General features: G+C 42.0%; 1 protein-coding gene and 1 long non-coding RNA gene across 3 annotated transcripts in view; one reads left to right on the top strand and one right to left on the bottom strand.

Moving 5' to 3' along the window:
- LOC143823487 (uncharacterized) overlaps positions 1–27,455 on the top strand; it is a 156,227-nt gene that overhangs the window by 49,288 nt on the left and 79,484 nt on the right. Inside the window, exons 2-3 of one of the 2 annotated variants that reach the window (XR_013226490.1) lie at positions 23,612–23,687; positions 24,933–24,992. This is a non-coding gene — a long non-coding RNA (uncharacterized LOC143823487). Of the gene's footprint in view, positions 1–23,611; positions 23,688–24,932; positions 24,993–25,021; positions 25,175–27,455 lie in introns of those variants that run through there. The other variant, XR_013226491.1, reaches the window with a different exon arrangement.
- Positions 18,670–27,455, bottom strand: part of TPO (thyroid peroxidase) — a 105,763-nt gene continuing 96,977 nt past the window's right edge. The window contains exons 14-15 of the mRNA XM_077309852.1: positions 21,935–22,073; positions 18,670–19,124 (exon numbers count right to left, since the gene is read on the bottom strand). Of these exons, the coding sequence (XP_077165967.1) occupies positions 19,089–19,124; positions 21,935–22,073 (175 nt within the window). The 3' untranslated portion in view covers positions 18,670–19,088. The remainder of the gene's footprint in view (positions 19,125–21,934; positions 22,074–27,455) is intronic.

The raw sequence follows: 27,455 nt of genomic DNA, 5'->3' as shown, positions 1-27,455 counted from the left end.
TCAATTTGTGGTTCAGCCATGAACCAAACTGAACAGCAAAAAAAAAAAAATCCCTATTTGGATTACCAGCTCCCATTGCTTATGTGGGCTAGAGGAGTGACAAGGGCAAGCCTTCTTGCTCTACCCACAAGGCTGACTTATCACAACGAAGGGCCAGGTATGGCTGTGATATTTAAAGAGGTTATATGCACAAAAAAATGTAACAAACAGATAAAATCAGGAATTATCAGCAATAACTGAACATACACAAATTGGATTGTCAATAAAAACCCCAGTTCCAATCATGCTTGACTCTCTAGAGACCTCTGGGGCAGGGGTGTCCTTTGGACATTCCTCTGTCCCCCCTTTGGGAGAAAAATGATGACTGTATAGCTTGAATATCAGCAAATCAAATAATGGCAGGATATAGTACAATGTACTCAAGTCATGGTGCTTGCACAGGAGAGCATAAAATTTGACACCTGGTTTCCTAAACCATGTTATATTTATATACAACTCCTGTGGACAACTCCTGTGCATTCCCTTGTGCTAGCTATATGGAAATGAATTGAATTTTTAAAAGATCAGATGCTATATGCTTGCATAATTCCCATTCATTTGCATGGAATTCATTTGGAAGAATTTGCTGGAGGATTATGCCTTTTGGAGCACCAACAGATGACCAGAAATGGATAACAACAAACACAGGTTTAGCATTTTAATCTCTATGTATATGTATGTTATAAAACTTAGCAACTTATAAGACAGAGATTCTGTTTGTTGAGGTCAAATGTAAGGTTTCTATAACTTTTTAAAACTTATAGAAAAAAAAGTTTTAAAAAGTTAAAAGTTAAAAAAAAATCCCCAAAACCATCAGACAAAAATAGAGTAACACTACCGCCTTGTGGGCAGGATTATATTTGTATATCAAAAATTATACATGAAAGAATTCTGAGGTTTTCTGCCTTTAAAACTGACAATGACCCTACAGACTCAAAACATTAAATAAGTGGGGTGCAGGCTCATTTGGATGTCCTCATTTGTTGATCAGGGTCAAGATGAGATGAGGAAGGTGTTCAGCAGCATGCTGCCTGCAGAGTCAGGAGGGGAGAGGATTGGTTGTGGCCTGGACTGGCCACGTGTTTTAGCTGAGAACACCCTCAAAGGGGTGGGGTGGAACTCCTCATGGACTATGTAATTCTGAGCTGTGACTGTCTTGCTCCCACCCTCCCCTTTCTGCATTTTACTTATTATGAGTCAAGTTGTGGATTTTGTAATTCTTTTATTGCCTTTGTCTCAGCTTGTACACTTTGGGCACTGAGGAGTGTAATTTTGGAGGGGAGACTGGGATGGCATGTCTGTCTGACCCATTTTGGGGAACATCCTTAAGGGGTCTTGGGGATGGAGCCACTCAACCACAAACCCAGTCAGGGACTGCTGGTGGGCTTCCACCACCGGGTGACAAGGGGACCTTGCAGCAGCCAGCACCTACATGGATCTTGCCACTCTGTTGTGTTATCTCCCAGCAGGCAGGTGGGGGGAGTGTGGTGATTGGGTGGCCGGCAGGTTGCACAGGGCTGGATCCATCTCCATGCTATGTGAATGCTCCTTTGGCTGTATTCTAACTACAGCCATGTTTTCACCAAGATTTATATTTGTGAGTGTTCATCCTGCTCTTAATTATGAAGGAGGTGGGAAGAGTCAATGACATAGTGATAAGTTTTGTGATATGAATAATGACAACAAAAGAATACATTAAAAAGAGCACTACAAATCCTGTGATGATGTATCATAATTTCTGGCAATTTAAAACACCAATTGAACAGGACAAAATAAAGAAAAGATTTTATTTATTCATATTTTTATACTGCCCTCCCCGAAGGCTCAGAGCGGTTTACATATAACTGAAACTATACATGAGACCATACATATAATAACATTCATATTATTAACTGGTATAACCGGGTAACAGTATAACATAACAGTATAACATTATAACATAAACAGGTCCAGGAGTCTTAGTGGGTTTCTGGGGGGAGGGGGGGGCATGGGCCCTGCAGATGTTGGTTGGTTGGCCTGGCCTCAGCCAAATGCCAACCTCAGCCAGATGAGAATGATACACTGAAAAACTATATTAAAAATATGAAAGAAAAACAGCTACTTCCCCAAAGATTCCTAGGAAGAAGAATCTGTAGTTTTAAAAAGTGAAGTGAAAGCTGCATTAGGAACAATCTGGAGAAACAAATTCCGAGGAGTAGATGGGATATCAACAGAAGATGAAGAAGCAGTGTCAATCAATCAAACTTTATTACAGTTGTTCAGACCAAGTTATATGAAGTCATTACATAAGAGACCAAGAAAATATGGTCATGTAATGCAGTGGTCCCCAACCTTTTTAACACGGGGGACCGGTCAACACTTGACAATTTTACTGAGGCCCAGGGGTGGGGTAGTCTTTTGCCAAGGGACGTCGCCGCCTGAGTCACTGCTCCGCTTGCTTTCCTGCCGGCACCCCTGACTTCCCACCACCCATTGGGGGCGCTGCTAGCAGCAGCTGTGCAGTGCCACGCCGAGGGGGAGCCCCAGCCATGGTGGCCACTGGAGAGCACCAAAGGTGAGCCAGTGGCAGAGTGGCAGGGCAGCCCCCAAAGCAGCAGCCGGGGAGGAAGACGAGGAGGAGCCGCGGCCCGGTACTGACTGATCTACGGACTGGTCCCGGTCCCCAGACTGGGAGTTGGGGACAGATGATTTAATGTAATACAATTTAAAACAGATCATAAAATAGAACTTAAAACTATGCTACTTTAGAGCATCGGATTTTTATCACGGCGGCACAAAACTTAGCCTGCTGAGTTGTCACCTGGGGGGACTCATCAATTAGCAGCCTATTTGCTCAATCTACGTCATGATGTTCTGGTAACTTTTTAAGGAGCGGTTCAATCAAGTTGCAATGTTGGTTCTTACATGCTGCTTTTCTCTACCAGAAGGAATCTCAAAGCAGCTTACATTCACCTTCCCTTTTATCTCCCCACAACAGACACCCTGTAAGGTGGGTGAGGCTGAGAGAGCCCTGAGATTACTGCTTGGTCAGAACAGCTTTATCAGTGGTGTGGTAAACCCAGGGTCACTCAGCTGGCTGCATGTGGGGGAGTGCGGCACCGAACCGGCATGCCAGATTAGAAGTCTGCACTCCTAACCACTGTATCAAGGTTTCTTCTATAGACTTGCCTGTCCCAGATTGAATTTTACAGCACTTAACTCCTGTCATATTTCTGTGGTTCATTTTAAGAGTTTTCTGGTACCTCTGGCTGCGGGGTCTCTAGGAGAGTAGAAAGTTCTGACATCTTGCAATGTAAAAACATTGTACGGATATGAAGCCCATGCACATTGGTTCAGAGTTGACACTAGGATAGACATGCTCAGATGAAATAAGGGTCAAGCAAACATGACCTCAATTTCTCCTCAAAGCATGTTGGCTGTATACACTTACATGGTGTCTACACTAAACTTCCTGGTTTTTTTTGTTGCTTGATAATCCAATATAATTACACCAACATTAAGTCTGTAAACTGAATCGGCATCAAATGCTGCCATTGCCAATATTATGGCAGATAGCACTCCTGAATAAACTGGTAAATAGTTACTTGGGAGTGAGTAATACATTATGTGATTAAGGGAAATCTGATTGTTAAGTAATAGAGCCACTAACCATGTTTCAATTTTTAAAATCCTTGAGGGAGTTGGAGTCAGCATTTAAACGTTGTATGGATAAATGTGTAATGTTCTTTTAAACAAACCCACAAAGTGCTGTTGATTCCCTTTGAAGAAAGTTAAGTACATGCTTAACTATTTAACTACAACTTAATTTTGTACTGAATTCTGGACGAGGCATTTGCCATTAGTAAACCAGTGCAAACTTCACACTTAAATACTGGGGTTGATTTCTGGGAACAGTCTTGTATTTCTCGCTTTCCACAGAAGGTGGTACTGTTTGATAAAGAATGCCCCAGTGCTACATTCCATATAAAACCCTGCCTTGCCAGGTTGCATCTTAAGAATCATATATCACAGTGAAAAAACTATGTGACAATATAGATGCAAACACGCACACATTATTTCAAAATTCATTTTTGAATATTCCTTTGCAACTTGCTTTAAAACTGGGAATGCATTGGCTATCATTCAGACATTTCCATTGCACCCCCACCCCAAGCGTGCAGCAATCTTCCATGGAGTGCTGTGCAGTTTATACAGATGTTTTGACATGTCACAATCCTGGTTTTATATTAATTCACCTTGTGGGTGCCGGGAGGCAGCTCCAACGTATGAAAATTGGTATGTGAAGCAAGATGATGAGCAATTCATTTTCCAGAATTTAGAGAAAGTTTGTCTATCTGCTGTTGTCTCAGTCATCCATTGCCCTGTTTTGACCAGTTAGCCAGTCACAAAACGGACCCCCTAAAATCATTCCATGAGCAGATTCAGGGACCAAATTTGTGCTGTGTTTCTGTGGGGAAAGGAACCCAGATTCTCCCTCCCTTCCATTTTTAATTGTGTTTTGTGTTGCAATCTTACTTCACTTACACTTCATTAGCATAACCCATGAAGGCTCCATCACCCAAGCATGCTGCAATATTTCATGGAGTGCTGTCCAGGGCAGAGTCTGCACTTACTTTCTTTATTCCATTGTCAATCCTGTTGAATTCAGATTGCTTTGAACTCGGGTCTTCCTCTCTCTCCCCCCCCCCATTGAAACAGGAAAGTCTTCTCCACATGGTTAGGGAGGCTCAGAAGGTGGGGGGGGGAGCCTCTGGGGTTGGAATAAAAGCTCCGTGCAGTTTACACCCAGGTGACACTAGGATAGACTTGCTCAGGTGATATGAAAGACTTCTGCCTGAAACCCGGGAGAGCAGCTGATCTTGATAGACCAATGGTCTGATTCAGGCCCAAACAACATGTTATGATTTGTAACATATAAGATCACAATTACCCTTACCTGATTAACATTGACATATCAGGAGTGCAGGAATATGTTTTTCAAGTATCCAAAGACATGACTCAGATTGGGACTACAATGAGGGGGAAGAAGGGACTTCAGATTTATTGGCTGCATCCTTCCCCCCCCTTCACCCAGATTGTCATCAAGGTGTTATTCACCCCAAGCTGTACATCATTAGACATGCAACCCCTGGAGCTACTTTGAGTCAGGAAATTGTAATGTTCATGTGCCAGTCTACCATACCACCAAGCCTGGATCCAGATACAGCAGAGGACACTGTCCTTCCAACTCCCAGTGATATGACAGTCAGTAGAAAGAAACATCCAACTGAGAATTCCTTCCCAGAGTAATAGTTTCATTGATTTTACTTGTCATTTGTTCTTAGTTCCTTGGTAGCCTGTATTTGGCTAAAAAGATACTAATTATCTATCTGTCTATCTGTCTTCTTATCTATGAGAAGCATTGTTCCACAAGAACAATTATGTAAAAATGACTGGAAGATAGTAGTCTTATCCTTTAGGGGGGAAATTAGGAATAACATGCTAGATTATTTTCCTCTAAAGATGAAATTAAATTCCTGAGACTAGCACTTACTGTCAGTCAAATTGTAAAGTTATTTATGGAACTAAATGAGGGCAGGACGTTGCTAAAGTACATGTACCATGTAGACACCATTTTTTGCCCAGTCATGTTGTTGTTCTTTAATTTCCCACACTTTTTGTCATGGTTTAACAGGAATTCAAAACACCTTTAATTTTTGATATTTCCCTCTTTAACAGACCAAAATTTAGTTTTGTATAGTTTCTTATATAGCACAATAGTTTATAATGATCTGTCTCTGTTTACTTCCTCATGACTATGGAAACAATCCACAGAATGCTCAGTTTGCCCACATAGGGCAATAGGAGAAAGGATTAGAGACAGCAGAGGAGGGAGGGGAAAAAACCATGAGGCAAATTTCTACCGACAAAAGTTAGGGCTTCTAGATCTTATGCTGAGAGAAAATTAGGGCTTCCCCTTTAAGGAAAGCTTACAACCTTGGCCAATCAGGGCTTCTCTACCACAGAGTCAGCCCTGGCAAATCAGGGCTTCTCTACCACGGAGCTGTTCAGCAAATTCGAAGCAGGCACTGGATCTGTATGCTTTGTCATGCTTTCCCAATCCGATTCTTCAAATATTTTGATTTTGCAGAATAAAGGTAGGGTCACTCCAGATCAATCATGCTGGCTGCAGAGGGGAAATTTAAATTGGACAAAATCAAAATGGAAATTGCATTCAGTGGAGATGGCAGGGACTGAATCGACCTGGGATTGGAATAAAAGCTCCGTGCAGACTACACCCTGGACTTTCTAAAGAGACCAGATAGCACTGGAAGCTTGATGACTTTGGGAACAGCCATTATTCAGTCTGTTGGCAACTCCTGTTTGCTTCAAGTCAGTTGTATTATTTGGAGATCATTCTTCACTTTTCAGCAAGTTTTGATACTGTGTCTTGTTTTTACAAGGTCAGAGTAGTTTTAGGCACACGTGTGTGAGAGTAAGAAGGGTGTTTGTCAAAATCTGTATTCCTGAATCAATGCTGAAGTCTTTTAACTAGTTACTGACTAGTCACCATGGTCCCTGTGCTAGAAGAAAGTTCTACAAGAAAAGGAAATCGGGTTGTCTGAGAGATCTTCAACAAAGTTATCTCTGATGTTGGAATCGGATTGTTCAGGTGAACAGCTGGTGGTGCTTCTAATTGTACAATAAAGTATCAAAAGACGTTCTCTTGGACACTCTCAAGTGGATTTCAACAGAGATTTGCTTTAATATTTTATCTGTGAGGTGGTTGAATAAGAACATGGAATGGAAAGTAATACAATAGATGTCAAGATGAGACAACGTTAGACCCTTTATCTTGCTTAGAAGATATATGAAAGGAACAGAATTAGGAATTCCAGTAGTGCTAGCAGTTGTTCATGGTGACCCCACCATTCTTCCTCCCTAACTAGACTTTATTCACTGATATTTCTATATATGCTTATGTTTTTATCAACTCTGATGAAACAATCAGCACAGTCTTGATAAGGTTACATGTATTTATGTCTCATCTAATGCATTTGTATAACATATATGTAACATTACTAAATATAGCAATTGTACCAGAAGACTGGGGAGTAATAAATGTTACACCAATTTTTAAAACAGGACAAAGGAAATTACAGCCCAATTAGCATAATGCCTGACCCAGGTAAATTAGTAGAAACTGTAATCAAAGATAGAATCATGATGCATGTAAAGAGAACAATGTCTGCTGAGGGAAACTCAGCATGGCTTCTGCAAAGGGAAGTCCTTCCTCACCAAACCTTTGGAGTTCTTTGAGATCTTGAACCAGCATGTTGACAATTATGATTCTGCGAAGGTTCAAGGGGCTGGCAGGTTACAGTGGATGAGCGATAGGGTTGTGAGTGTCCTGCACAGTGCAGGGGGTTGGACTAGATGACCCAGGAAGTCCCTTCCAACTCTATGATTCTATGAGGCAGTAGACATTATATTGGATTTTCAAAAAGCTTTTGACAAGTTACCACAGTAATATCGAGTAAACTCTGGAGTCATGTAATAAGAGGACAGGATTAAGAAGCAAAGAGCAGCACTAAACAGGCAATTCTCGCAATGTAAGTATGTAACTAGTGGAGTTCCAGATGGATCAATATTGGGCCAGTATAATTTAATTTGTTCAAAAATGATCCAGCAGTAGGTTTGAATAGTGTAATGCTCAGCTCTTCAGATGACACAAAATTCTTCAGGGTGGTGAAAACAAGAATGACTGCGAAGAGCTCTAGCAGGATCTCCACCAATTGGGTGAGAGCAAAATGATGTGGCGGTGAAGTGCAGTGCTGGTGCAGTGTGCAGTGTGCAGTGATGCACATGGGAACAAAAATCCCCAGCTTCAAATACATGCTAATAGGGTTTGAACTTGCTGAGACGGAGAGAGAAAAAGATGCTGGGGTGGTAGTACTGAATATTCATATTGTTAGAAAAGTACATATCTGATCCAATCAGATTAAAACCAGGATATGTTTGTTCTTGTGATCTTCCAAGGCTTTGTTAAAAAAAAAATCTTTGAGGTTGTCAGCACAATATATAAGGAGAAATCTGGAGAACCTCCAAATCAATCATAGTTTCCCTGCACTTGTCTGTATCACTTGTCATTTCTTCTTGGGCTGCTAATGCTGTCCTCAGTTAGGCGTGTGCAGAATCCCAGGAAAGAAATGAGTAGTATTTATGCATGAATGTGTGCAGAATTTCTGTCCCAACTGTATGCTCATAATTCTGTGCTCTGTGGATCCAAAACATTGTTTTTGAGTTAAGAAGAAACTGTGCTATATAGAAGGCTTCCTTTTGTATCACAAAGCCCATGCTGAGATAATTCCGCATAAACTGAAAAGACTTAAAAGCAAGTGGAAGGGACACAATAGTGTCTGTAAGCTCACTCCTGGTTCCGTGGTATTCTAGTTACTACAGATTCATTCATTCATGATTATGACACAAGCTGTTATTTGCGGAGTATTTGATTGTTAGGGTTGCCAGCTTGGGGGTGGAACCTGCGGAGGGCTGGGTTTGGGGTGGGCAAGATTTCAATGGGTTATAATGCTATAAAGTCCACTTTTCAAAGTGGCCACTTTCTTCAGATGACCTCTGTCTCCTTGAGATCAGTTGTTACCTTGGGACACTGGCAGTCTTCAAGCAAAGGATGGATACACACTTTTCTTGGATGCTTTAGGATGCTTAGGGCTGATCCTGCGTTGAGCAGGGGGTTGGACTAGATGGCCTGTATGGCCCCTTCCAACTCTATGATTCTATGATTCTATGAGATCTCCAGCTTTCACCTAAAGGTTGAGAACTTGACTGATGATCCATTTGGATTTGCATTTAATTGTACTTTGTTCACATAACACCAGTTCATGGGAGTTTGTGATGTGTTGGGTAGGCTACTTCCATAGCTGCCTAACCTACAATAACACATTTCTCTGTTAGAATGCCTTTTCTTTCACATGCTCCTTAGCTTCAGCTGTAATCCTTGTGGTCAACGATAGCTTGTAAATTAGACAAAAGTTGTAAGTAGTAGAGTATCATGGGAGGGGAGTCCACCCCAGCACAGCTTAAGGAAGGGCTTTGACCGAGGCCCTTGAAGCCATCATAATCTTTCTTCCTCCAGCCGAATGCCTTTCCTTTTATTTTTAAAATGCAGTCCTGGCTGCAGCCACTAGGAGGCACAGTGAAGTCTGAGCATTGTGAAAGTTCTACAATCAGCTAAGCTTCCCTTTCCCCCAAGTCTCAAGCAAACCTCCTTAACAGATCATGTTGATTGCTGCTATAGTAATTGCCAGCCTGTAGATCATTTTTCGTGCCCCCTTCTTTATTTTCATGTCTTGGTCTCATGACCTTCTCATTTCTAGCCTGCTTGGTAACAAAATGTGTTTAAGATTAGCATAGAGGCAAATCTTTTAAATATTATGCCAGATACACTCTATACATTACACTGTTTTTCTTGGGGTGCAAAAATGCCCCCCCTTCAGTTTCTACTGCAGAGATTCTCTGGTTTGACTTTAGTCCTTTGGAAACAAAGGAGAATGGAAGTGCCTTCTTTTGGGAGTAGCGTTATTCTTAACATCCAGTCTTTACAAAGTTAAATAAGGAAATTTTTAAACTGTCTGTTATTCTTTTCTGGTTGCTGAATGCAAAGCTTGGATCCTATGGCACCTTTAAGATCAAATTTTGTTCTGCTGCTTCAGACCAACATGGCTACCCACCTGAATCTATTTTCTGGACATCATTATTCATTTTATTTAATGATTAGGAATGAAAATAATTTTGTCATACATAGGAGGGGCCCAGCCTAGCTTGATCTTGAACAGTTCCGCAGCGCCTGCAAAAGGGAGCTCCTCCATCAGGCATTTGGTTGAGGTCGACCTGAACCACCACTTCCCATGGGCCCTCCCCCTGAGCCTCAATCCTATGGCACCCACTATAATTCCTCCTAACCCACTGGGCTATCAGTAAGTGTTAATTTAATGCTCTCTATATTTTTCTACTGTTCTATGTTGTTTGTTGTTATCCCTTTATTATTGTAAAAATAAGTTACCTGTATAGTTTCTGTTTTATGTGAACCGCCCTAAGCCTTTGGGGAGGGTGGTATATAAATATTTAAATAATAATTTTAAAAATAAAAATCTTGTCAGATCTCAAAAGCTAAGCAGTGGGGAAGCTGGCAATGGCAAACCACCCCTGAATGTATCTTGCCTTGAAAACCCTATGGGATCTCCATAAGTCAGCTATGCCATGATAGCAAAAAAAAAAAAAGGGGGGGGTGATGTTAAAGAATTATCTAACTTGGGCCACAAATAGGTTAGATATACTACTAGTTGTACAGACTGCTGTATTGCTGAAAGAGGTCAGTTGACTGTTTAATCAAGACCCTTGAACTGAAACAAGACTAAACAACAAGAAGCCTGGACTGGACTGTTGTACATCAGGGATGATTCTGCACTTTGTTTATTTCGCTGTGGATCCTACTGAATCCTGATCGATTTGAACTTGGGTCTTCTTCTCCCCCCCCCCCATTGAAATAGAAAAGTGTTCTGCACGTGGTTTTGTTGAAGGGGGGGGGGGAAGGATTGGAGACAGCAGAGGAGGGAGAAAAAAACCAAGAGGCAAATCTCTGCCGAGAGAAGTTAGGGCTTCTGGAGCTTCTGCTGAGAGAAGTTAGGGCTTCCTCTTTAAGGCAAGCTTGCAGCCTAGGAAAAAGGAAGCCTTTGAACTGAAGCCTTGGCCAATCAGGACTTTTCTACAACATCGGAGGCTCAGACGAGCAGAGGGCTGCATGATTTCTCATGCCAATTTTTCAAATATTGGGGTTTATATCCACTCTAAGGTATTGTGGGGAATAGGTTGGGTCACTCCGAATCAATCATACTTGTTGCAGAGGGAAAATTTAAATTGGACAAAATCAAAATGGAAATTGCATTCAGTGTAGACGGCAGGGACTGAATTGACCTGGGATTGGAATAAAAGCTCTGTGCAGATTCAAGCCCAGGAAGCTACTATAGCTTTTGCATTAGTACTGATATTTCAGGCAAGAATGAAATGAATACTCCTTTCCATTGTCTCTATTCATGGGAAAGAAAAGATGGAAAGACAACCCAAATTAGATCGGCTTCAGCATTAAATTAGTGATAATATATCTTCATGTGTGTATGGGGGGCAGGTGGGGGAGAGTTGTTCAGTGAAATCAGCAATGCATCAAAACATACTGAATGTTTCAGCCCTACAAATAAAATTTACTCTGTTCCAGTGCTTTCACTTATTTATAGCAGACATGTTCCCTTCATAAAATGGGCAACTTAAATTTATCTGAGATTAGCTCCAAGTTCTGCAGATTCATAAACCACCAAAATCTCTGGGGGAATATGAAGTTAATTCCCTTCCCGTTGAAGGGGAAGGGGGTTAGATTACTTGTACTTCCTTACATATATATTTTTTGGCTAGGCTGTGATAGGAAAGCTGTTATATTTTTCTTCCTTAGTCAAGGGGGCACATTTGATATTTCACAGTGATGAACTGTGAGCACCAGAAGTGTTCATAAATTTGTACTGCCACACAGTATGTTACCATTTCTATCTTGGAAAGGACGCTATAGATGATGGTTGTGCCATTCTTCTTGAAAATGGACCGTGCTTGTGAATCAGAGCAAGCAAGAAGATCGCACGCATTTGTATGGGATGGAAAACCTTATTTCTCACCAGAACATTGTGCTTGCCACAACATGGATATAACACCAGTTTCCCCTCGGTGAATAATTTTCTTGAGAAAAAACAAAAGTTTGCATTTTTAGAGTTTTGTTTTCTTTCCCAGTTGCTATGATTATAGAAGGTAGGTGATCACGTCTAAGTGCAATGAATTTACCCAACCCACCTGTAGAGTCTGGTAGCACTTTTGCCTAGTACTACAATTTAATGCAATCCAGTTTAATCGTTGAGGAGAAATCTTTCAAGAATAGTATTAGAGCTCCTTTAAAACAGTGCTCAATACAGCAACAATTCTACTGGCTACCAGTCAGAAATACCAAAAAGCTCACTTCCAGGCACTGCAATTCTGTTCAGCTAATTTTAATGCTCAGAGACTCCAGTGTGTGACTATTTGAAGAGTTTTTGAATTGCCTCCCTGGTTGAAGACTTCTAGGCCAGATAGATGGCTGGTGTTCAGGGGAGACCCCTGGAGGGAAGCTCAAATGGGAGTTAACTGAGTGCAGGCGTTGTATAAAAGAGGATGAGAGAGAGGAGTTAAAATATGCTTCTTTTAACTAGAAAGGGTTATGCAGAGCTGTTCCGAAGTGGGAAAATGCAAGACATTACAGTAGAGTGAACCGCTATTGATCTCAGTCTTTCAACTGGGAATAGATTCGAATGTTCTAAGAAGTGGGAGATTTGGAACAACATGGTGCTATATCCCCCGCGACTGTCGTAGTATGTAGAGGAGTGAATTTCACCGCTTTTAAGAAATGAATACTGAAACATGTTATACTGAAACATGACTCTAATGTGAAAAATGCATGCTTGTACAAAAATGGGGTAAGTAGAGCCTAGTCAACTTAGGCTCATCCCCCCCCCCCCCCAGCTTTAGATGTTACTAATTCGAGTCTGCAGTTAGGGTCGCCGGTTCCAAATTGGGAGAGCTTGGGGAGGGGAGACGATTGGGGATGCCAGGTCCCTTGTAGCTGCCAGTGGGGGATGTGGGGTGCACATTTCAGGAGCAGGAAGGAGCATAGAAATTAACACGATGTGCTAAGGTCACTCAGAAGTGACATTGGCAATGTCAGGGGTGATGCTTTGGCTTTGGGACAAAAACTCTATGATAGAATTAGCTTCTTACCATACAGTTTTACCCAAACAAGAACTTCATCCTCCAGTGTCGCTGACACTTCATCCAAGTGTCATCAGCATATTGTGTTGACTTTCTTCCCACTCTGTGTCTGGTAAGTTCCCCCAGTTTCTGAGAGCCCTAAAATGGGGGGAGAGGCTCAAATATCCAGCCTCCAAATATCTAGCCTCTGCCTATGGCCGTTTCATTGCCCTGACCTGGGCAGAATCTGCACGGAGCTTTTATTCCACTCACAGGTCGATTCAACCCCTGCCGTCTACACCAGTTCAAAGAATAACTAGTTCTTGGTTACAAGGTTTATTTTTTTTATTGTTTAAGATGACTGTGCTCCAGAATCCACACTTTTTCGCAGCAGAGATTTGCCTCATTCTGTGAAAGGCTGCTGCTGTCTCATCTCAGGGGTCCTCGTTTCCGCTAGTCTCCCCACGGCTGCCCACTCATCTGCTTGCAGCCTTGTGCAGATGGGTTTCTGTTTCAATTCCAGTGGGGGGGAGGGGAGAGCAAAAGATTCAGGTTAAAATTGATCTGAATTCCATAGGATTGAAAAAAGCTCATTCAGCCCTGGATAGCCCAGGCTAGGCTGATCGTGTCAGATCTCAGAAGCTAAGCAGGGCCAGCCCTGCCTAGTATTTAGATGGAATGCCAGGGTTGTGATGTGGAAGCAGGCAATGGCAAACCACCTCTGAAGGTCCCTTTGCCTTGAAATCCCAATGGGGGTCACCATAAGCGAGGTGTGGCTTGACTGCAAAACCAAACAAACAGGAGACAGCACACACGCAGACCTACCTTCATGCCGCTGCTAAATACTGTAGTGGCTAATTATAAATATCTTTTCAAATCGCACTTTGAAATAGTATCATATGTGCCTGCTTCTTCATTGCTCTGTGCACTTTGGTTCTCATTTGAATTGTTTCCAAGGATCTAGATTAATTATATTCACCCAATGTTGAGGACTGACCAGTGTGGGGGGGGAGCAGAAAGGATGGGGGGGGACACACGAGAGGCTGGCTGGCCGCATTTGGATTTTTTTAGGGGGTGCTCTATTTTCTGTGGCAACACATATTCATTTCAATGAGTACGCATCGCCATACATTAGTTTCAATTTTTAAAAAAAATCACGCTCAGGGGAACTTTGAAGACAAACCTCCGATTGGTTGCCTCCATTGATTGACAGGCTGAGGAGTGGTGAGTAAAATAGCGCATTGCTCTTTCTTGTGCCTTTTTTCGCCGCTAGTGAGGAGGGGAAAAGGCAAGACGTGGCGGCAGAGTGTGGAATGGAAAAATAGCGCCATTTACTATCCCACAATTGCAGGCAGGAGAAAAAGCGCAATTTGACACTCTGTGCGGAAATTGCCCTTGTATATTATTTGTACTTCTAGTTCTGTGGGCTGCAGAACATTCACAGATTGGAAGCAGAACCTCCCAACTGGAGTCAATTTTGTTTTTACAGTACATGCATAATCCTATTCAACCTACTCAATTGGGCTTATGTCCTGGAATGTATACCTATAATTGTACTTGTTAGTACCTGAAAAGGACTCTAGTGGCATAATTGACAACTTTAAAGAATCTATTCTCTGGGGACCCCAGTTTAAGAGGGAAGAGAATACCTGGTATAAGAGTTACACTGATTTATTTACTAATTGCAATGGATTTATTCCCAAACTTTGGATTCCAATTTTTTAAAATTACTTAAGGCTTATTGCACTATCCATCTGTTACGCTGGAGAAAAATTCATATACGCAAAATGTGCTAAAATGAACAATAGGAATCTAGAGCTACTTTAATAGTTGCATTATTTTCCTAAGACATATTGAGAACTGTCATTCCATAAGAAACTAAGGATCTCTATTAACTTCTCCAGTACACAGCTCCTTGTGACTGATTTAGACTCCTTCTCTGATTGGCTTGCATACTCCAGAGGCACAAGAGCTAATCAGAGTAGTTCTTTAAATCAACAAACAGGAGTGGCATACTGGAGAAGTTAAAATGAAGAAATGCTTACAGTTGCCAACATCCAGGTGGTACCTGGAGATCTGGAATGACAATTGATTCCAAACTGTAAAACTCAGTTCCCTTGGAGAGAATGGCTGCTTTGGAGGGTGAACTATCTGTAACATTATATCCTGTTGAGGTTCTGCCCAGACTCTGCCCCCAAATCTCTAGGAGCTGATAACTCTTGACTGTTATTCTGAAGCTAGGTTTTGAAGACTGAATGTTACACTAACAGGTGTAAGAATTAAAGACCCGAAGAGACATCTGATCTTTGCTTAAATTTCCTTAGAGAACTGAGATACAAAGGTATTTTAGTAGTCTAGCAGGACTGGGTATGGTATGTAAGTTACTTACATTAGAATGCTGTGCTGATAACAGAATCAGAAGGGACCACAGAGGGCCATCCAGTCTAGACCCCCACCTTCTCAAGGACTTAAAAACACACACACTCCTGACAGGTGTGCATCTGATCTCCTCCTAAAAACTTCCAATGAAGGAGGCTCCACCACCCTCTGAGGCAGCATATTCCATCTACAAACAGCCCTCACCATCAGAAAATGTTTCCTAATATATAAGTGGAACCTCCTTTCCTATAATTTGAACTCGTTGCTTCTAGTTCTTGTCTCTAAAGCTTCAGTAAACAAGTTGCCCCCCTCTTCAGCATGTCTACCTTTTATGTAATTGATTGATTGATGTAACTAAACACAGCTATCATACCACCCCTTGTCAGTTTGGTGTAGTGGTTAGGAGTGTGGACTTCTAATCTGGTGATCCGGGTTCGATTCTGCGCTCCCCCACAGGCAGCCAGCTGGGTGACCTTGGGCTCGCCACAGCACTGATAAAACTGTTCTGACTGAGCAGTGATATCAGGGCTCTCTCAGCCTCACCCACCTCACAGGGTGTCTGTGGTGGGGAGAGGAAAGGGAAGGAGATTGTAAGCCGCCTTGAGCCTCCTTCGGGTAGAGAAAAGTGGCATATAAGAAGCAACTCTTCTTATTTTCTCCAAGCTACATATACCCAATTCTCTCAACCTTTCCTCATAAGGCATGGATTCCAATCCCCCAACCATCCTTTCCCTGAACATGATTCAATTTTTCGATTTCCTTCTTGAACTGCAATGACCAGAAATGAGGCCTAACCAATGCAGAATAGAATGGTATATCTTCCCTTGCTCTAGATTCTGTACTCCTAGCAATGCAGCCATATCCTAGCAATGCTGCCATATCGTACTGCTTATTGTTCAGCTTATTACTGCACACCAGAACTCCTAAGTTCCTTTCACATGTACTATTATCAAGCCGGGTATCCCCCATCTTATATTTATGCATCATGTTTTTATTACCCCAATTTAATATTTTACACTTTTCCCTATTAAAATTAATTTTGTTGGCTATGGCCCAATTTTCCAATCTATCCAGTTCTCCTTGAATAATAGTCCTTTCCTCTGGGGTACTAACCAACCCGCACAATTTAGTGTCTTCTGGAATTTTGATCAATGTACCCTCTATTGCCTCATCTAAATCATTAATGCAAATGTGAAACGATTCTGCCCCCAGCACAGAACCCTGTGGTACCGCACTGGTCACCTCTCTCCAAGATGAATGTAAAACACTGATGAGCACCCTTGGGATCCTATCAGCCAGCCATTTACAAATCCAATTGATTGTGTCCTTATCTAACCCAGTTTTTACTTTCTCACAAGAATACTGTGGGGGACCTTATCAAAGGCCTTCCTATTATCACTATATCCACTGCATTTCCTGCATCTGCTAACCACTTTGTAAAAATAAAATATTATAAATCTGCCTGAGAAGAGCTGTTTTTTTATGCCCTATCTGAAGGAGGCTTACAAGCACCTTTCCCTTCCTCTCCCCACAATAGATACCCTGTGAGGTAGGTGGAGCAAAGAGAACTGCTCTTTGAAAACAGCTCTGAGAGAACTGTGACTAGCCCAAGGTCACCCAACTGGCAACATATGGAGGAATGAGGATGCAAACCCAATTCTCCAGATTGTAGGCTGCCGCTCTTTAACTGCCATGCCATGCTGAGATAGTGTTTTTCTGAGGAATCCAATATTCCATAACTCCTGCTGAAGCAGTAATGTTTACCTCAGTTGTGTTTTTTTTTTTCTGAAGGAAGCTTAGCTCTTGTTCATTTTAAAAAGAAACCATCTTGCACTTGTCGGTTTTACATGTGCACCACTGGGAAAATAGGGGAGGACAGGGACTTGGGGAGGGTAGCCCTTGGTGACACTGTGATGTAACTTCTGGGGGAAGTTCTGGGGAAATCCTGGAACTGCTATCGCATGTCTCAGTTGCAGAAAAATTGGCAGGGACCTGGCAGAAATGCTGAATGATTGTTTTGCAATTCAGGTGGAAGATGTTCACTGTGGAAAATGTGAAACATGTACCCAAACCACAGCCACCATTTTCAGAAAGGGAGTCTGAAAATCTGAGCCAAATTAAGATGACAAGAGAGGAAGTTCTAGACCTTCTAGGGAATTAAAAAACTGATAAGTCTCCACGTCCTGATGGCATACACCCATGAGTCCTTAAAGAACTCAGATGTGAGATAGTTGATCTACAAGAAAGCATGTAGACCACAGTGACTTGGTAGACATTATTTACTTGGACTTTTGGAAAGGCATTTGAGAGGATACCTCACTTGGCAGTCATAGCATAAGAAGATGGTTTCTCTTATAGATCAAAAGTTGGTTAAATGACAGGAAGCATAGAGTAGGGCTCAATAGACAATTCTCACAAAGGAAAGAAATAAGCACAAGGACTGGAATTGAGGCTGGTAATTTAAATTTATTCATCAGTGATCTGTAACGTTCAGTGAGTAGTATAATGGCCAAGTCTGCAGATGTCACAAAATTATTCAGGATGGTAAAAACCAAGGTTGACTGTGAGGAGCTCCACAAAATGTGTGTGTGGGTAACACAGTGGCAAATGAAATTCAAAGCTGGTTATGATTATGCACATTGGGCAAAAAAATATCTCCAGCTTCAAATAAAGTCTAATGAAGTCTGAACGTGCTGAGTTGGAAAAGGAAACAGATCTTGCGATCATAGACCAATTATGCACGGAGCAGGGCTAATCCCCGCACAACGTCACCACCATCCCAGCCCTCCCCCGGTGGCCTGTGGCAAGGGAATATGGATTTTTCTGCGTTCCCTGTCCTGCTGTGGTGGTCCATACCTACAGTGTCTCTGCAGGGACACAAAACACCCCATTCAGCTTTGCGGTGCTGTGGAGCTGAATGGGGCGTTTCTATCACTCCATGATGGTGGGATAGCAACATGCCGATATCACACCATCCTGCAGTGGGATCCCCGTGTCCCCTGGTCCCCCCTGCCACCGCCGCTGTGAGGTGCAGCAGACTTTTCCAACCCCAGAGTTGTGCGTGCTAACTGGGACTTTCAAATCCCATCATACTTTGCCACTATCAAAGTACTGTTTTCCAAAAACAGTTCTGCTTAAGGAATGATGTAGTGTTCTAGCCTGGATTTATGAGGCATGGGTAACTGTGGCAAGGCTTTCTCTATGAAGGAGCCAAAGGTGTTGGTCTTACAGGAACCGTCTGGCCTTCAAAATAAGGGCCAGATCCTGTAGCAATCCGAAATACCACAACCAGTTCATAGAGTGCAGTTGTTAAAGAATTGACATGTTGGGCAATATATAGATATATATTCTTAACACTTAAATGCTTAGAATTCGTATATATTCTTAACATTATAATACTTTTTAAAATGCTGAGATTACTCCATAGTAAATTTGCGCACAGAAAGATTTTAAAAGCTTCTTTGCAGAACAAAATAGTGGCCAAGAGCTCTGCCACACTTTTTCTTCTTTTCTCTCCTTTTGCCTTTCCAGTATCTGTGGCAAATTCTTGGAGCAGGAGATCTCTTGGCGCTTAAAAATCAAAGAATAACTTTCTCAGTTGAGGTCCTTGAGGATGTACAGGCAGACTGGCTTTATGACATTGATAGATTAAAACAACATTATTGAATGCAAGTGGCCAGTCCCAAGCAAATGAATGATGAAAGATTACATAGTGAAGGGATGTACTTCTACTAAGGGCAGATTAATCTGGCACAGATATATCTTTGAATAATTCGGCCTCATTTATGTTCTCTCTGATTCTTATTCCAAAACATTTTCTGATGTTATCTTCCAAAATGTTTTGTCATAATTCACATGCCAATTAGAACGAAGGGACTGGGATAATCCTAAAAAGAAGAAGAAAACAAAGGAGTGCATTAAATTCTCATTTAAATTTGGCCCGCGTGAACAAAAACACTGGGGGGAAAATGGTTACTGTGCTAAGAACCTGTTGACAATGTTTTTGCTCTTTGCAGACAAAGTGGCCGATTAATCACTCACATGGCACAACCTCAAATATGCCTTCCCAGTTTAGATATTGGTCTGTGATGGTAACATGTAGTCATCCAAGTTTGTTCCGGCTGTGCTTTAGCACAAAAATATTTTCCTAGTCGTAGCCTAATTAATTTGTCATCTTTGGATGTCATGTTTAAGTGAGGTGTGTAATCTGAGAAAGGAGAAGGCAATTGTAGCAGGGAAAATTATGCTGTGGGTAGGACTGGGAAGATGTAGTCTTTCTCTTTCGATATGGATACCACCTTGGTCTTGCTGCAATCTTTCCTAAACCAATGGCATGGAAGATGGGGATACTCTAGATGGGGCACAGAAGCACCATGAGGCCATGGGGACATGTGGAGGGGGGGGGAGACACTGTTTCCTAGTAGGACCTTCCCTGTAGAAGAAAAGCTGGTTTTTATACTTTGCTTTTTCTTACCCAAGGAGTTTCAGAGTGGCTTATATTAGCCTTCCCTTCCTCTCCCTACAACAGACATCCTGTGAGGGAGGTGAGGGTGAGGGAGGTCTGAAACTGCTCTGTGAGAACATTTTCTAACAGGACTATGACTAGCCTAAGTTCACTCAGCTGGCCCAAGGTCACCCAGCATGTGGAGGAGCTGGGAATCAAATCCAGCTCACCATATTAGAAGCCGCTGCTCTTCACCACTACACCAAGCTGTTCAAATTGCCATGGCCTTAAAGAGACATGCCAATGAAAGTGCGTCTAGTCAAGGCTATGGTATTCCCAGTTGCAATGTATGGCTGTGAAAGTTGGACTATGAGGAAGGCCGAGCGTCAAAGAATTGAGGCTTTTGAACTCTGATGCTGGAGAAGACTCCTGCGAGTCCCTTGGACTGCAAGGTGCACAAACCGGTCAGTCCTAGAGAAGATCAGCCCTGACTGCTCCTTAGAAGGCCAGATCCTGAAGATGAAACTCAAATACTTTGGCCACCTCATGAGAAGGAAGGACTCCCTGGAGAAGAGCCTAATGCTGGGAGTGATTGAGGGCAAAAGAAGAAAGGGACGACAGAGAATGAGGTGGCTGGATGGAGTCACTGAAGCAGTCCGTGCGAGTTTAAATGGACTCCGGGGAATGGTAGAGGACAGGAAGGCCTGGAGAATCATTGTCCATGGGGTCGTGATGGGTCAGACACAACTTCGCATCTAACAACAACTAAAGAGATGTAGCTAGAGCACAGGCAGAAGTAGCAGGAGGAAGGTGTAAGTCTTTTTGTCAGTCAGTAACCTTTTATTGGCATAAAGTAAGTCTTTTTAAACTTGCTCATTGCGTGTTATAGCAGGAGTAGTCAACCTGTGGTCCTCCAGATGTTCATGGACTACAATTCCCATGAGCCCCTGCCAGCTGGCAGGGGCTCATGGGAATTGTAGTCCGTGAACATCTGGAGGACCACAGGTTGACTACCACTGTGTTATAGGATCACACACAAATGCACCTGTTTCCTCCATGGGGGCTGCTGCCTGGAGAACGGTTGGAATTCCTGAAGATCTCCAAAGTTCAAAGGCTAATTGAGGTTCATTACGACAGTTGTTCTTTAGTAGACATCGAGCACTGATGGCATTTCTTGCAGACAGCCTGTTCTGACCGAGCAGTCCTGTCAGGGCTCTCTCAGCCTCACCTGCCTCACTGTGTGTCTGTTGTGGGGAGCGGAATGGAAGGCAATTGTAAGCTGCTTTGAGACTCCTTTGGACAGTGAAAAGCAGGGTATAAAAACCTACTACTTCTTCTTTAAAATGAAACTTCCTCTAGGGTCCTTTATGCTAATTTTTAATTGGATATGTCAACACAGAACGAGATGCTTTGCTTTTCAATTTTTTAAAAATAAACCTGTGAAATTTTTCAGCCCTTTAATTATGCCCAGTCACTTGATGACATGTTTGTGTTGTCTCCAAAAATCTCTAAACTTGCTCTGTGATATTTGAAGAGCCAGTTCTCATTCCATTCCTCATTCCTCCCCCCAAAAAACTGTTATCATTAATCTTACCTATTCTTTCTCAGTTACTTAGCTTGTTCTTCCATTATATCTGATTGAACAATTTTCTTTCTCAGTGGTCAGAAGTTACTAGAGAAAAACTACTGTAGAGATTTATTCAGTCGTTATAATATTTGCTTAATTAACAGCTATACAAATAGAGCATGGGTCAAGGCCAAGGATCTACCCAACAGAAGGATCACAAGGAGAAAGAGATCCCGAGGGCACTTCAGGTTTCATCCCATCTGACAGCTCACTTGCTCCCTCACTTTGAAAGGGCCGTTTCCCCAAATATACTCACATACCTTCTACCTCTTGACTATTGTGGAGAAGAATATCCCCTTCTCCAAATTCTGATGTGTTTTCAAAGAAGATAACTATCTAGTGTAATCTTCAGTAATGAGCTCCCACTGAGGAAAAATCTACAGCCATTACGGAATAATAAAATTCTTCTGTCATGTGTCTGAACGACCATTAATTGAAACTCTAGCCCCAAACTATCATTTATAGTAATCGGGCAATAAATCTGTAATATTACTGGATACACGTTCAATCCCTTATTTTGAATACATATTTTGTATTTGCATACATGAGCAATGAAAACATAACTCTATGAAAAAGGTTTATGCTCATTGAAATGATGTTTTACAAAGTTTTCAGACGTGTCATACCTTATCAGCTGGATTAACTGTTATGCTTGATGGGGAGGCATTCTTTTCCTGGCAGTTTTTGCAGAGTCCTTTAGCAGTTAGAGTTCTTCCATTTTGTAATGCGTGTGAATTTGTTGAACCCCAGGTGGAATTTGTCCTGCTAAACACAAATGGTCATTATCCAAGAATAAGTGAATTATATGTCCCTTATGTAAAGTCAAATTATTGGTTTGTCCAAGCAAGCATGGCCTACTTTAAGTGGCAGGGTTCTCCAGGGTCTTGGGCTGAGAACACTCTTTCCCAGCCCCTGTTACCAAAAATCCTTAACACTGGACAAGCCATGGAATGATCCACCATGTGCATATAAAACTAAGGATGTACGTGAACTGGCTCATGATCCTTTGTTTGTGATAGATTTTGGTCAGTTCATGGTTCGCAAACTGCAGCTCAGCTATAAACCTCCATCAATTTTTAAAGCCGTTCTTGTAGGTTTATGGATTGTGGGGAGCAAAACAGGTGTTTAAAGCCCTTTCTTCCTCCTCCCTGTGAAAGCCACCAAAACATCCCCTTGAAAGCTGCCAAATGATTGGAAACAGCTCAGTTTGTATGCAAGCTGACTAGGTTCGTGAAGTTTGTGGATTGCCCACGAAGCACGAATCAAACTGAATTGTGCTTTTGAGCTCTGTGCCCATCCCTATACAAACCTTATACCCTTCCAAGAAGCTGTGCGTTTGTGGAATGGCATCAAATGGAAAACAGAAAATCAAGTTTGGGGGAGGGGTGCAGGGGTTGTTTTTGGTTTGTTTGTTTGTTCTGCATTGTTCCTCTTAGGGTAAGCATATTAATGTTTGTTTGTTATGGAGCCTTTAAATTAGGCATTTTCCTTTAGTTGTGTCTGAAGAAGAGATAGGGATTTAGTACAATAAATAGCATGAGGCCTAACAAACCATTGCCAATTCATCACCTGTCTCGTCTTGCTGCGGCAGCTGTGCTGTTGATCATGCAGCTCAGGTAAGGAGGCTAAACACGTAAATGAGCTCAACATAGATGTTACATTGTTTCTTTCCTCTGAACTTTCCAAACAGAAATAACTTTTGGGCTATCCACGGGGCAATGAAAAGACTGAATCCCTGGGAAGGCTCACTTATCTTCATTACATATTATTTGACAGGTGGAATAATGTAATGAGCCTCAATCAGGCAGAGTGTGCTTAGCGGAAGACATTAAAAAGACACATTGAGTGGTGTGCCATGTGAAGTATTCAAATTAGATGGGATCGGAGCAGATGCAAGGTTAAAAATGCTCCCTCCTCAAGCCACACATTCATACAAAAAGTAAATCAGTGTCCCAGAGACAGGCTCTGAGCATGACAGCTGTTTTCACCTTTATGTGTTAGCCATCTCAAGTGACTCAAGACATCAAAATCAATTTAGCGCAACTGTATTTTCCAAATGCCCTTTTTCTCCTCCACAGTGTGTGCTGATTTTTGCTGAAGCACAACGTGGGCATATTTCTTCTTTACAAGCTTGATTCGCTTTCACTGGGCACCATTTCAAGGATGTATAAATATTAGTTGCATTGGTGAAAACCCTTCCCAGTCTTCATTAACCAAAATACCAGTCCACTTGGAAATTGCCCAAGGACCTGTGATTCCAACTTACAGTTACAAAGGTTTTATTTTCAAAATCTTTCTTCTAGTAATTTGGCAGTGTGCAGAAGATTCTGAGGTAGTTTTCCGTATGGGCGCTACTTATACCCAGGCTGCCTACTTTCAGTAAGTTTTATTTTATTTTTTATTTATTTTATTATTGTATTTATTAACCACATGCTCTCAGCCTGCTGTCTCATGGTGGTATACAACAGTAAAATAAAAATAAAACCATATATAAGCAGTACAGCAATCCCACCCTAGCCCCAATACTCTTAAAACTCAAATGTCCTAGTTGATGCAGCACCTTGGGGGAGTAGGCAGAAGAAGAGAGGAAGGGCCTGAAGATCCTTCTTGACCTGGCCTCAACCAAATGCCTGGTGGAAGAGCTCTATCTTACAGGCCCTGCAGAACTGTGACATCTCTGACAGGGCCCTTAGCTCTTCCAAGAGCTCATTCTACCAGGTGGGGCCCATGACTGAGAAGGCCCTGGCTGAGGTCAGGCATACCATTTTGACCCAGGACCACCAGCTTGTTCAAAGCTCTCTTGCAAAGCAGAGAGCTCTGTGGAGGACATAGTGAGTTAGGTGGTCCCTCAGGTATGCTGAGCCCATACTGTGAATGGCCTTGAAGGTCAAAACCAATACCTTGGACTTGACCCAGTAAACAACTGGCAACCAATGCAGCTGCTGGAGAACTAGCTGCACAGGGGTACTCCAAGATTTTCCTGTCAGAACCCTTGCAGTGGTACTTTGTACCAGCTGCAACGTCCGGTCAAGGAAAAGGGTAGAGTTACAAAACTTTAGCCTGGAGGTGACATTGCGTGGATCACTGGAGGTGACATTGCATGGTCCGGGGCTAGATAGGGCACCAGTAGCCTCACTGGCAAAAGTGGTAGAATGCCAACTGGGCTACCATAATGATCTGTGCCTCCATTGTTAGGGAGGTGTCAAAAGTTTGATAGTTCATGCTGCTTCTGACTATTGTCTAATATTTAGACTCTATAGTTGATCTTCAAAGTACATAAACCAGTCTTAAGATCACCCCATCTGTTTGTATATAGAAAAAGGGAGATGAGACTTTTTTTTTTAAGGGACATCAAAATCAATATTTTTTTCATGTTTTCTGGATCTTTAAAGAACAAAAGTTGGTGTGATTAGATAAAGATTTTCAGCTACCTTGGTGACAGCTTTTACTGCAGCATTTCTCCAAAGAAAGAATCTTCCCTAAAAGGGGACAGAAGTGCCCCGTTTTTTAGCTTTCTGGTTTCACATTGACATCAAAGCAGGCAGGTCTCCCTAGCATGCTCTTGTCATATCTGGATCACCTGTAATGACTTTCTTTTTCTCTTTTCTTAACTTTTGCCATCAGATCACCTCCATGAAAAACACAGTGTTATTCATATTTAAACTTACCAAGCCCCAGTTTAAGGTGAGCATTTAAACATTTCTGCATGCTTAACCCCTATGTTACAGAGCCTGCCAAACTGACATTAAAAAGATGTGCTTTCCCCCAGAATTACTTCTAGTGCTGCTGTAACAGAGGTGAAGACTTTCTCCCCTACCCTACAGTACTGGTCAGAAATGCAGCTGGAGGCACCAAGGATTACATCAGTAAGAAAGTTCACCAAGAATCAAACTTTATTCAGCCCCACTTGCCCACATGCAATTTAAGCATTACTCAAGATCTATTTTCAAAGCTATTTGGGGTGTTTTGGATGGCATTTCTTTTGCCACTATATGAGAAAAGGATGCTTTATACAATATTTGGAGACGAATGAGGTCAGAAAGGTGATTATAAACAGAAACAGAAGCCATTGATTCAGGTTTTTTTTTTAAAAAAGCTAAACTTGTAGACGTGGCACCTTTTGCTTATTACGCTGATACTCCCTCTGCTGTGGGGTGTTAGCTGTGTGGTACTGACCTTGGTCTTCCCTCACTACAAGGGGAACCTCATAAAACAGCTTCATTATCATTGTGCAATTCTCAGTCCACCAAGTTAATAACTGCTTTGTGTTATATGCTATATTAAGAAAACCCAGACCCTAGACAAGTTGGTTTTAATGCAAGGCACACCTGTTCAGCTACATTGTCCTGTGAAGTAGACAGTTCTATGTACGTAGAGGAATGGAAAGTACGGTATAATGTTAGAAGCAAAATGGAAGGTGCATGCCATCAACCTGTGTACCTGTTTCTGAGAGATGTGTGAGAAGAAGTGGGGGTATGTATAAAAGCTTTCTATGGGACCATATCAGTAGAAACAGAAGAAAGATATTAAGACGTGAACATCTTTTCTTGAATAGAAATCACTAGTTAGTTTGAGGAGATCACCTCCATCAATGATAAAGGCTTTTCCACAGTGCAAACCTTTCTCCATCAGAAAAACAAACTGCACTGAAAGAAAGAAAGAAACATTTCTGTTGAAGGATGACTTTGTGGAAGGGAGAGATGAGCATATATGATCAGGGTTCCAAAGATGAGGCAAGTGTGGCTTTCTGGTTTACAAAAACAAAATACACAGACAGAGAAACAATCTACTCTGTTGGTTATGGCTTATTCAAAGATATTAATCCTGTTCTTCAAAGTGGCCCTTCACCTGCGAGCTCCACCACCTCACCCAAAGGTGTGGTTTTTTCCTACTGTTCCCCTTGAAGAGGCTTTATTGATCTTGCTTTGGGTTGATTGGTTGGCAATATAGCTCACCTGCCATCCTGCATAATACAATGGATTTAAATTGTTAGGGGTTTGTACTGGGAAAGAAAAAACTAAGTGAAGCGCTTAGGGAAGTGTGGAAAGAAGGATATATTCAGAGATGTTTTAAGCATGACATTTTGGGGAGGGGGGGATTCCTGATGTTGAGATTGGCCAGCTTGATCTCTTTGAATGAATGTTCAGAGACCTGAGAGCAACTTTAACAGTTCTTAATGCCTTGGGACCGTTTCAGAACTGGATTATTGATCCACATGGGGTAGGGTCTACAATGAGTCCCTTGCAGGTATGTCTGGGAAAGTCAGATATCTTAACTTGGGGAAAAAGAGAGCTGAGAGTTTTGCTAGAGATAGCTAAATGGAGCTGTCACCTTATGAGGGTTGTGACAGTTGCTGTCTGGGGATCTTATGCAGCAAGACTAGACCTCCCGTCTGCTGAAAAAGTGCCTCCTTGCCTCTGTTATGCTTTGCTTGCACATTTATAAATACAGAAAACATTGAAAAGACATCATAAGTCTCCAATGCTCTGTAATGCATGGGGAATGAAACCCAGTAGCACAACCTGGGAAACAGTTATGGCACCAAGTGCAGATTATGTAATCCTTTTTTTTTTAATGAATGTTTTCTTGGAATAATTATATAGGTCAATCCTTTTGATGATGTCTCTAGAGCAGGAAGAGTTGCTCACTCATACAAATACCTACAGTGGTAAGAAGGGGATACTCATGGGAAATGATGCCCCCCCCCCTCAGTGCTGACAAAGTAGCAGGATGTGGCATCTTTTTGTTGGATTCTACAAGATCTAATGTGCATAAATGCAGAGATGACTGGAAAATCCTGCAGGGGCAGTAAAGGGGACAGCTAGCTAGAATAGCAAGGTTAGGGAACTCCCCCTATGTCAAATTGTTCCCTTCTTGTCTCTGACTGGCTTAATGAGGTTTTATATAGAGAATAGCAAGGTTAGGGAACTCCCCCTATGTCAAATTGTTCCCTTCTTGTCTCTGACTGGCTTAATGAGGTTTTCCTGACTCTTTTGGGAAGAACAGTTAGTCTGACTCTCTCCCAATGAGTACAGACAGACAGACTTCTCTTTCCTATAAAGTGTGTTATTTTCTTCAATAAATCTATTTTGTTTGTATGTAGCATGTACTTAGCTTTTCTGCATATTTAGACTCTGCCAAGACTTT

The sequence above is a fragment of the Paroedura picta genome, chromosome 1, assembly GCF_049243985.1.
Source record: "Paroedura picta isolate Pp20150507F chromosome 1, Ppicta_v3.0, whole genome shotgun sequence".
In the NCBI taxonomy this organism is placed as follows: Eukaryota; Metazoa; Chordata; class Lepidosauria; order Squamata; family Gekkonidae; genus Paroedura; species Paroedura picta.
The sequence above is the reverse complement of the archived record's forward strand: the minus strand, read 5'-3'. Positions and strand labels throughout refer to the sequence as shown.